We start from the raw sequence: 12107 nt of genomic DNA, 5'->3' as shown, positions 1-12107 counted from the left end.
GGCCGCGGCCGGGCTCCCGTTAGTCGCTCCTGTGTGCACGCGTCTCGTCGCGCGGTTTCGCTTTTGAAGCCGTGTGTTCCGAGAGGATACAAGCGGCCATCCCGGCCTTGTCAGTAGGAGACTAGTGCGGTTTCTGCCTGCCCGTGGGAGCGTTGGTATTTCTCAGCGTCATGGGTAGTGTGTGTGTAGGTCTTGAGAAGAAAGGATTCTGTTTGATGCTGTGCTTTCTCATGTCTGTCTCCTTTTAGATCCAGAAACTCAGAGTTTAAAAGAACACCTCATTGATGAGCTTGATTATGTATTGGTTCCAACGGAAGCCTGGAATAAGCTAGTGATGTGGTATGGCTGCATGGATGATCAGCAGCCTATTGTGAGAAAAGTAAGTATGGATGAGCCCAGTTCTCTTCAGCCTGGTTTTATTCTCTGATTTCTACCAAACTTAGTGTTTATTTTGCTAGATGTGAGTTAGGACAGTGTCCTCGCCAGCTCTGTGGAGCCTTTTGCCTTGTTGTCTGAAAGAATAACCTTCCAGTGTTACAGTTCAAATGCCTGAATTTTCAGTGATTCTCAGTTGAGGGGTTATATGAGGGAAGAACTGTGAACATTGTTCTGGTTAACTTTTTGCACTATGATTATTTGAACCAGTGCAGTTCAAACTAGCGCAGTGGTTTTATGTTGCATGGAATAATTTGCACTTTCTTGAAAAACCAAAGTTGTCAATATTTGCAGACAGAAAGAGGCATTGGAGTATAGATTGTGTTTTAATGCTGGCAGCTTAGGGACTTCCTCTGGAATTTAAGGCAGTTCTTGTTTTCCCAAATTCTGTTCCAGAAAGTGAAATATCTAAGTTTCAGTTTTGGAAATGTATCAGATACTTGCTTATGCGTAAAAGTTTTTTTTGTTTGTATTTTAGTCTTAGGTTTTTGCGGTGACTATATTAAGTCATTAATCACTACACCAAGTAAATAATGCAGATATAATGTACAGAATTAATACTGCTTAAGTTTTGAGTAGTGTTATGTTGTGTGGCTTCAAGGAATGCAAGGCCCAGGAAAGTGTGTCACTAGAAAGGTAAAAGGATGTAAGATCTCTCTCTTGCAGGCCCACTGCTGGTCAGTGCTAATGCAATGTTGTCACTCAGTGTGGGCTAGAAATTATATGGAATGAAAAATTCTCATGTCTTCAGAAAGCATGAATGGTCCCAGGTTCACTCTGCTGAGTAGAGAGAACTCCCATGTAAACCAGGGGTGGGGGGAGTTGAAAAGAATTACAGCATGTAAAGGAGATGCAGTTTCGGTAGAGATAATTTAATGAGGAATAGGAAAATCAGTACTGAGAAGGAAAGCTGGAACCATTGCAGATCAGTGCCTCTCTGAGTGAGGAAGCTTTTGTTCATGAGCGTGTTGTTATTTTCACAAAGCCTGGCATGTTGTTAGACACTCCCATTTCTGAAAAATTCAGAAGTTGGACAACGGGTTTGGAAGCTGTTGGGGAAACACTTGGATGACAGGTTTAACCATGTGAGTCCCCTTTTCTTGGGGTATCAGATGCCACTATTCAATACTGTAATTATTGGGGGCTAGAGTTTAGGGCTGGGGCTGATTTGCAGGTGTAAGATGCCAAGTTATTGCAGCCTAGTTAAGAGCAAATTCTTAAAGTTTTGAATTGCTACGAGAGTATCAGTTCCTGTTTATTGTTAACCCAGTAACTAAAGTGGATTTTTATATTTCAATGTTAAAATATAGCAGAACATTATGTTTGTGGGATGTTACAGCCTCTTATTAAAACATAAAGTGAGAGGTCGTTTGGGCACACAAGCTGTAGCAGTGCACCTGAGCAGAACATGTCCAGTATTTGGTTACAGTATTCTCCAGATAGTGTTGGAAGCAAAGCACTTAAACTTGTGGTCCTTGAATGCTTTAATCCTTTTCCTAAAGCTGGATCAACTGTAATTCACACATCAAAATACCCATAAAAGTAGGATTTGGAAAGTAGTGTTCAGGCATCTTTTTAATTCTACAAGCTGGTATTTCTTCCACCTCTATGTGTCTGATGATCAGAGACAAGTACAGGAGGATTAGATTAGATTTACTTGTGGTTCAGGTTTCTTTTGATGATCTCAAACCATAATTTTGTGCAGTCTTCTGTAGAGTCCCAAAGTGCATAAATGTGCAAAATGCAGAACAGTGTGTTTCCTCAGTGCTGTGCTCAGGTTGCTGTCCAATAGGGTGGACACATCTTACTGTGACACAGGACAAGCCAGCTGGTCAGATACTCATTAAAGGACATCTGCAGGCAATTAGAGACTCTGTCATTTATCTGTCCTAATGGACACAATGAGCTCATCAGAAACTTCTTGAAGAGAGTTCTTCCATTCTGAATATGGTTTTTATTTATTTTTTTCTTGCTGTGGAATACTGGAGAACAGGATGTCCCATTTAATGAAATTCCTTCTGAAAAAGAAATAGGGAACTTGTGAATTGGTTCCTTTGCATAATTTTTCTCAAAAAACAAACAAACAAGAAAAAAAAAGCCCAAACCCAAACCACCCAGAACAACAACAACAACAAAGACTGATTTGCTTGTCAAGAAGCTGTTTAAAGAGGGAGAATTTTACTTTCTGTTGTAACAGCAAAATACTGAAGGTCTTTCCAAATGTATTTGTTAATGATTTACCTTTAAAGCACCTTATCTATCTAATACAACCCAATAAAAGCTCAGAAGAGGGAAGCATGACACAGATGTAGATCATGGCAAGTCTGGTGTCACTCAAATAGAACAGAATATTTCAGTTGGAAGAGACCTACAAGAATCATCTAGTCCAACTGCCTGATCACTTCAGGGCTGATCAAAAGTTAAAGGAGATTATTAAGGCTGTGGTCCAAATGCTTCTGAAACACTATTACTTTTAAAAATTACACCAAATGGTTCAATAAATTATGATCTCAGTTTCACAGGCAAGGAACTGTGGAGGGAATTGTGCTGTGGTGTTTGGTGTTCTGTGGTTTGTTGGATTTTTTTTCTTGGTTTGTGTGTGGGGTTTTTTTCCCCCTTTCTCCTCCAGTTACATCACACTTGTCTCATAACTGGCCTCTGAAATGTACTTTTCTCTCTGGTATGATTTGTTTTGTGATCTGTAGGTAAAGCAAAGTGTCTGGTCTTATAGAATACTTTTCTATAAATATGCTGAAAGCTAGTGAATGGGTAGGTGTACTTAGTGGAGTATTCCCTTAAAAGTGAAATTGATTCGAGAACAGCTCTGAAATAAAGCAGTGCCATCAAAATGAGTTCTGGCGAGTTGTCTGTTTTTGCAAGGAGAGGCTAATGGGGTGCATTCTGTATATCATGCAGAAAAGTAATGAATGCTTTGTCTTACTGTCTTCTAATAGAAGGGATTTTGCTCTGGTGCTCCAGGTTTGTTTCTTTTTTATGTAAACCTTAGGCAAAGACTAGAGACAAGTTTATTCCACCCCCCTCCACACCCCCGAATGCTGTGAGTGGTCAAATATTCTTCGTGGGTAATTACTGGCACTGTCAGTTCAGCTGTGGTGATGGACCTTTGGAACTTTGCACTTTGGAAGGAAAGCACTATGGTTTCTTACGTTTTAGAAAATAAAAACTTCAAAACGAGCTGACAGAGGTTGTGGCTTGGGAGCAAGTCAGTGTTCAGTTTATGGCTTGACTTGCAAGACTCTTATAACTTAAAATATTTAGGCGGTGTACCTTACAGAGCACTGCTCAGTATTTTAACTCTGTGTTGTTTTGTTTATCACATCTGCCTTCTGTTTGCAGGTAGTGGAATATGGTCTGTTTGTGAAGCACTATAAGGTTGAAGTTTATCTTCTTGAGCTGAAGCTGTGTGAGAGCAGCGATCCTGACAATGTAATCAGCTGTCACTTTAGCAAAGCAGATACTGTTGGTAAGTAGTTCTCTGATGCGTGAAGCTGTGCTCTGAGGCTACCTCAAGAGATATTTTGTGCTGTCCAGAACAAGAACAGTGTTGATAAACTGGAGCAAGTCTAATGAGTACCAATAGGATAGTCAGAGTTGGATCATGTGATGTCTGAGAAGAGACTGAGGGAGCTACTTTTAGCTTGGAAAAGAGAAGGCTTTGGGGGTCCTCATAGCACCTATGAGGAAGTTACTGAGAACATGGAGTCAGGCTATTTACTGAGTCACAAAGCAACAGACAATAGTCATAAGTTGAAACAGGACAGATTCCAATTAATACAATTCAAATGCTTTCCCTATTAGCACAGTTAGGCATTTGAACAGGGCCCAGAAGGGTGGGGGAATCTCCTGCCTTGCAAGTTTTGAATGCCTGATCAGATAAGCCCTAAGCAGCCTGGTCTGAATTCACTGTTGACCCTGCCTTGAGTGTTTAGACAAAGAACCTCCTGAGTTTCTTCCAGCCATAGGGATTCTGCGTGTGACACAGGGAGCTGTGATTAAGAGCTTTGAGGAGTACGTTTCTAACTAAGTCATGTCCTTAAGAAATATCCATGTCACTCATGTAAAGCAATTCTGTCTCTGGTTCTCCTATGATTCCTTCTTCCCTAGTGTATGAATATTTTAGACATCTTCATGGCTCTTCATACCCTTTTTCCTGAAATTTGGCCCATCTCTCTTTTTCTCTCTCTGTATCTTTGCTGTATTTTCCTGTGTAAAGATACTGAATGTCAGCTGTCATATGTTCATAAAGATACTTTTTTGTTTGTTTGCTGGTGTATGGCCTGCCAATAGTAATTGGGAACACTTCCTTCTTGAACCTTCAAACGATGGCTGTTTCACAGCAGCTGGCCTTTGGGCAGAGATTTCTCAATGTGTTTTGAACATTATTAGTTTGAGGGCTTGACAGGCAAGTCAAAACAGAAGTTTTTCATTCTTTCAGACTAAATATTAGACAAGCTATACAAACAATTACAACCTTCTTGATTCTTTTTGTACTCAAAGGATCTGGAAGGATTAATGATGTACCTCCTTGCTGAATGTCTGACTTGCCAGCTTTTTTTCCCAAAAGCACTCATGTTTTAGGAATTTTGTGGTTTTGTTTTTGTTTTTTTTTTCCCCTCCTGAACAGCTACCATCGAGAAAGAAATGAGAAAACTGTTTATTCTGAGAAGGAAACTAGGTTATGGAACAGGTATATGAGTAACACTTACGAGCAGCTCTGCAAGCTGGATAGCACAGTCCAAGATGCAGGGCTCTATCAGGGTCAGGTAAGGGGCATAACTTTTGATTCTTATTTACTGCTTTCTCTAATATGGTTTGGGTTTGTTTTTTTTTTCACTTGCTTTTATGTACTTCGAGCAAATATTGAAAATGTGATTTGTTAACGATGTTGCAAATGTGTAGCAGACTTGCAGTTACCTTTCTTAATTACCTGAACTCTCTTTCAGGTTGTTCTAATAGAAGTGAAAAATGAAGATGGCACATGGCCTGGACAGCACATCCTGGCAAAGTAAGCAAGCATGTTCTAAATGTTTCTGTTCTGTTGTCCAGCTTGTTTGCTAGACTGTAGCCACCACTTGTTCTCTCTGGGAGCCCAGTTATCATGGGCTATTGTGAATTTCTTTGTTTTGGCTATTCTGAAGGAGAGGAAATCTTGAAAATAAACATTCTTCCAAGGTTCTGTTGCTGATTTCTTGTCTCAGCAAGAGTCTTCTGTTTTAAAGCCTATTTCAAATAGATTGTGTAAGGATTAAATACCTTAAGTTTTAGAACCTCTAGGTTCTTAGGAGACACAAGTGCTATTTACATTGAGTTAGTCTGCTTAAAAAGCTGCCTCTGCAAACTGCACAGTGGAGGAAAAAGTCTTCTGTTGTAGAACAAAAAGAATCTTGGAGTATATTTCCAAAGCTGCTGGTAGTGAATGCTCAGAGTTCTGGTAGTTCCCCCTTAAAAAGTGTATTGAAATAACTGAACACCCCCACCCCCCCCCAATACAATTATACAAGCCTCTGAGTACTACACAGGTACGTCTACTCTCTAATTTAGAGAAGAGCTGAGTAGAAGGGTGGCTTGATGAAATATTGTATGTATAGAGTGAATGATGTAGAATGGAAGTTGCTTGCAGTGGAAAGAAACTGCTCATACCAAGTTCTATGAGTAGGCCATGATAAAGAAAATGCTTTTCTGTACGATATGGTTAACTTCCAGAACCTGTTGCCAAGTTCTCTCATTTGAGATCAAGATCTTACTAGTGTTAAACATGAAGAAAGGGTCAAATAGGTCAGTGAAACCTATTTTTAAACAATTCTCTAATTTGAGAAGTAATACTGGGTAAATGGATCAGGAGAATGTCCATCATATTGCAATGAACTTTTGGTAAGAGTATTGTGTGAAAAGCATCTAAACATTTATACCATGTACATAATCAAGTACTGGTTGACAGTCACTGACTGAGAGGGAGCTGTGCAAGACCAGATCATAACCTGTTGTTTCCGCATGAAACAAAGCTAAAAAGGAGGCCTGTAGCATTCCCAGGCCTGTATTTTCCTTTTTTGTCAGCTAGTCTGCTATGTAAAGACTTTAGCCTTTAGAGATACTTAGATGGAAATGGTTATGGGTATGCAGATTAGTATTTGCTAATGACATGGAAATAAACATTGGCTTATTATAATGTAACACTTGTGAAATTGTTTGACTTGATGCTGATAATGGTGGCTGAAAGAATTAATTCATATGTGTAGGACTATCTGTTCCTTTGTGCTTTGTCTTATACTTAATCCTATCTCAGGCAAACATTTTGCTCTAATATTCTGTTCCTTAGCTGGAGAAAATACTGTTTTGCCAAGACCATGGGAAACTTTATATTTGGAGTTTTTTGCTTTAGGCTGGATCACTTTAATACTAAAAGCTTAAGAGAGAGTTTGTGTATTTAGAGTTTTGATGCCATAAACCAAACAGGACGTAGAGGCCTTGGAAAGCTGGGAGTTTATGTCACTCACTACTCATAGAGTATGTGTGTGCAAGGTGACTGTGGGCGAGTTCCCTGTTGTGAGGATTTTCCCCCGCCATTTGCTGTTAGCCAGAGGCACTGGCTCCTGCCAGGGCAAACAGCTTTTCTACATGTTTGGTAGCCTTCAGCCTATTTCCCAGCCATCAAGCTGGCTGGCATTTAACAGAAAACATGCTATTAACATCACAGCAGTCCTTGCATGGTATATTTGTATGTTAGTTTGCTGCTCCCTAGGGAACAAAATACTTTATTCTTGTTGTAGTTTGAAACTTTTTTTACTACCGGACAAGGTTTCAGAAGAGGGAATGGATTATACTTACTCTAGGAATTTTGGAATTGGAGACATGCTTTGTTTCTGAAGGGAGACTTTGTCAATGACTCTGTGGAACTTGGTCCTCTTTGATTGTTACTGACAAGACTCACAAAATCCTGAGCTAGCAGAGTTCCAGCTCAGTCCTAGAACACGCTTTTTATCCTGGGTATCATTTTCTTAGCACAAATGAACAAGAAATTGTGTCAGATCTATAATAACAGAACCTTTTCCATCAGGTATTGCATTTGAAAACAGGAGTGAAGTTGTATTTAGCATCTGCCTGGTAGCTGTCTGCCTCCCTTTGCAATGCGCAGCAGTAAAATTCCTTTTAGTTCTTTGGTTGCTGCTGTAATTTTCTTCCTGCTCTTCTGTTTACTGATGGCAGTGTATACGTGGTGGACCTTCTCTCCTCTTCCCTTGGTACTCTCTTCAGTAAAGTGTTGAAGAACTGTTGTTTAGTTCAGCTATATGGTATAACACGTCTGGCTTTTCTCAAGTACTCTGTCCTGATTTAGGCATCTGTTCAACTTGAAACAACATTCCGTGATACTACATGCCAGGATTTACTGTACAGTTCTAAGACTTTCATGGTTGATACGTATTTTGTAGGTATGTAATACCATAATTAAGTGACCTTTCACATTTAAAACTGATGTCCTTCTCCTGGTTCCTTGTGTGCTCATAATTTTGGAGGAGCCCTTTAGCAACTGGGTTATATATTTTGTGGGTTATATATATTACTACATGATTTTCAAGTGCTTGAGTTTGCAGCAGGTGCTGTGCTTTCGGAGTATCGTTGAGTATGTAAGATAAGTCAAGGAAGCTTTTGCGTGTAAGAACTTCCTGAATGAAAATGCATTATGGCCTCTGCTTTGCCAATTAAATGTAAGCCTTGCCTTGTCTAGCTTTGACAAAAATGTTTTGTCACAATATTTTATGGGGTCTTTTTTTGTACTGGTAGTTTAAAGGAGGACTAATTCTGCTGTATGCTCTGAAGGTAGCTTCAACTGAATTGAAACACTTTTTCTGTCTCTGTCTTCCAACCACTTAAAAGCTTTTTAGAGTATTTTTTCAAACTATTCAGCTTAGCAGTTTTTCTTCTTGTCAACCATATGGCTTCACAGTTTCTGGACTAGATTAATCTAATTTTGTCCTCTTTGTGCTGCAAGTCTCCAGATTTCTTCTCACTTGCCATTTGTGTGGGTTTTGAAAGGTTGTGTGGCAAGACGTAAAACTGCTGCTGTCTTTAACTGGCAAACGGGGGGCAACGTGCATCAGTGTTGTGAAGCATGAAGTTGTGTACGTGGGGATGAAGGACATGAGCCTGAAATACATGCTGGGTTCTGTAGGAATGCGATTCTAGGCCTGGTTCAGTCTCCTGGATGTGAGCTCCTGTAGCAGCCTTGAGACAAAACCAACCAAAACCTCAGTGCTTCAGTAGGTGAATGCGTAGTGTGCATCAGCAGATTTTGATGACCGGCACAGTGATAAAATTGCATGTGGAATGATCATGTCCTGTGGCGCTGTTGACAGATTTGAAAAGTAGACTAATGAGAGGTTTCAGAGCCAAGTGAATTGTTGAAGAATGAGCAAATTTTTGTGCTAGGAGACTTAGAAGTTAAAGTATTTTATCAGCGAGACATTTAAAAGATTATTTTAGTGCTTAAAAGCTTCTGTAGGATATGAGAAATTGAAGAGGAACTCTACAGGCAGCAGATGGAGGTGAGCACAAACCAATGTCCAAATGATGAAGCCAGATACTCCTGCTGCAAATGAAACACAAGTTTCTTCTGACTGTAAGGGTTATTTGTCACTAGAACAGTTTGCCTGTGGTCTGCTGGGTTGGTTGTTGCTAGCCATTCTAAAACCACAATGGAATATTTTTCTAGAAGACATATCAACTCAGACAGGAGTTATCTTGAGAGACTTATATTATGCTTAAGCAGGAGGACTGATTGAGCAGTTACACCACGCAGTCTCATCTGCAAACCTGTAAAATGAATTTTTTTTCCTTTTTTTCACTCCTCTATAGGTTTTGTTGATGAAATGTAACTGAATGTATTTATCCCTGTCAGAAACATTGTAGTGGTGATCAAAGGAAAGTTGCAGGAGCGTGGCACCTTCATGTCCAGTGTCTGTTGTGGATACAAAGAGCAAACTGAGAGTAGTTTCAGTGGTAACCCACTGAGTAGCCCAGAATGTTTTGGAAGGTTCTAAGTCGTGAACTTAAAGAAGAAATAATGTTTATCTCTTACTTCACAGCAAGGTGTTGGGGCCTCCATTTCCAAGGGAGCAGAAGTTGCATACTCTGAGAGATGGCAGTGGTGGGGAGCAGGTGGCTTTGACTAGTCAAAGTCTGCATGCTCCATAAAAGACACTTGTGGGGTGTTGGGGATAAATGCTTTGCATCCAGACTTTTGTTGTCATCTCTGTGCAAATGAGGCAGTTTCCTTGAGAGCCTGCAGTGTTGTGGGGTCATTAACAGTAGCTTCCTGCCCTTAAAAAGGGAAGCTTTCAGAGGAAAGCAATTTTTCTTAGCTTCTATCTATACCTTTCACCTGGAATCATAGTTACCTTTGTGACCATCCTGTGAAATGAGGGGGAGCAGCTGTGCTTCATAAGTCCTCAATCTTTCTTAGGTTATTACAGGTAGACAAGTAACTTGTAAGAATGCTTAAATTTATATCCCCAAGTGTGTTTGATTTCTATTTTTTTTTTCTCCTCTCTTGGAAAGCTGTTGGCCTCTCTTTCTTTGCTTTACTTCTCACATGATCCTTTCCAATTTTCTAACAGGAATTCCCTCAAGATCCTTGATAACTTTGTAGGTAGTCTTTGCTCTGCTCTGCAACTTGACGCTTATCTTCACTTTCTTATCTTTTTTTTTTCTTTCTTTTAATCTTCCTCCATAGTTCTTAGCTTTTTTTGTACAATTTTGCACAGGATTTTCTTGAAGTACTTCTGGGTACTCTTCAGTTGCCATCTGACTCTGGATTCTGCACTGCCTTGATGCTTCTGTTGGAAAGTTTGAAATCCCTTAAGTTGTTGGCCTCCTTTTCTTTTCTCCCTATTAGATTTCCTTCATATTACTTTCTTAACATCTTACTCTGTTCTCTCAGTAGGATCAAACATGTCTAGCAGAGATGTTTCATTTTCAAGTCTAGCACTTTTTAGATTGCCCTTCTTTGCTTCTAGATAATTCACTCCTCCTTCAAACTTTACAAAATGGATTTACATGCTGTTATTAGTGTGATTATCTTGACCCTTAAAATGCCCACTTGTGGAGCATCAATTGCCGAGGTCAGTATCTGCCGAGAGGATGCCTTGAACAGCGGGGCGGGGGAAAGCTCAGCGTCCCGGAGCCTCAGTTCCTTGTAGGTGATCTTGAATATTGACTACAAACGTCTTAAGGCAATTAGGGAAACCACGAATGAGAGAATTTAATCTGTCTGGGTCAATAGATGCTGACATTGGGGATTTCCGCAACTCATCTCTATTATACATTGCCTGTATACAAGCTGCTTTCTGTACTGCCTCAGCTAGATCAGCGTAGCTTGTGGTTTGGATTGATAGTGGTTCCCCTCTCTCCTGTGGATCCGTACCACCTGCCCAATATGCAACTCGAGCAGTTAGGGAATAATGATGATCTCCTGGAAAGGTAGTTAAAAATACTCTGGGTCCCCAAAGACCTCCTGCTTCTTCCTCATTTAGCATAATCATGGCTCCTTCCTGAAGAGAAATTCGCCACAGATACTCTGTCGCAGACTCTCCTGCCCATCTTGAGTATTTTTCCTTTAATCTCATTAACTCCGTTGGTGACCATGGAGTGGTATGCACAACAGTGTGGACCTCCTCATCGCTATGGACAGCAGTTTCAGTTTTAATCGGAGGTTGTAAGGGAATCGATTGAGAAATGAGGGTCCCTTCCACCTCATCATTATTACTGTCAGACTAAAAGTTTCCAGTTTGAGCTGGGTAACGCATTAACCTATGAATCTGCTGGACTGGAGCAGAAGGTTGCATTTTATCCAGCAGCCCATTCACCTTTTCCAATAGTAATTTAAATTGATAGTTTTGATTCACCAGTTGATCCACTTGGGATCCCAAGATCTTATTTTCACCTCTGAGTTGATCAGCTTGTGATATAAGGTGATCATTCTGAACTCCTAGGTTCTCATTTTCACTCACAAGTTGGTCATTCCGAATTTCTGATTTTTCATTTTTACTCACAAGTTGCTCATTTTGAGCTTCTAATTTTTCATTTTCACCCACAAGTTCATCATTTCGAGTTTCTAGTTTTTCTTCTGTCTCCTTATGAAAAGCCAATGATGACTTCAGCACCTCATTTTCTGATTTCATAGTTGCATATTCTACATCAGAAATCAGGTTAGGAGCAGGGGTATTCTTAGCTTCTTGTTGTGCACAAGATAAACAGGCACTTAACACCGCACAAATAACATTTTTACCTTTTCCCATTCTGAGCTTTTGTAAAGCCTGACATTGTTCAATATATTCCACTACTTTCTCTTCATCTTTCCAGAATTTTTGGGCCCACTCCTTCCCAGCCTGGGAAGGGGCACAATCATATTTTTGCAGCAGTTTATCCATCCTCCAGCCTGTTGAAAGTCCTCTCTGGATGGCAGCTGTTGCGTTCAGAGGTAAGGGAATTTGGCAGAAAATAAACCCCGTGAGTTCCAGCTGGTCCTCAGATATTAGAGGGGCTGGGTGCAGCTAGGCTTAAATTCTGAGTGATGTCCAATTTACCACTATCAGTCTGGTCGCATTCCATATATTGAATAATAACTATTCCGGATGCAGTAATAGTGCACTGCACCT

At 40.2% G+C, this 12107-nt stretch overlaps 1 protein-coding gene across 1 annotated transcript; it reads left to right on the top strand.

The window, feature by feature from the left end:
- Positions 1-200: 200 nt before the first annotated feature.
- LOC104410647 (ubiquitin carboxyl-terminal hydrolase 4-like) lies at positions 201-5465 on the top strand (the record flags this gene model as incomplete). Its single annotated transcript, XM_010020880.1, is given in 5 exon segments — positions 201-379; positions 3793-3919; positions 5081-5110; positions 5113-5219; positions 5400-5465. Coding segments are annotated over 5 exon segments (509 nt in total), but the record flags the coding sequence as incomplete, so codon positions are not given.
- Between the last annotated feature and the right edge of the window lie 6642 nt (positions 5466-12107).

The sequence above is a fragment of the Nestor notabilis genome, unplaced genomic scaffold (assembly GCF_000696875.1).
Source record: "Nestor notabilis isolate BGI_N333 unplaced genomic scaffold, ASM69687v1 scaffold8328, whole genome shotgun sequence".
NCBI lineage: Eukaryota > Metazoa > Chordata > Aves > Psittaciformes > Psittacidae > Nestor > Nestor notabilis.
This window is presented reverse-complemented; position numbering and strand designations above follow the sequence as displayed.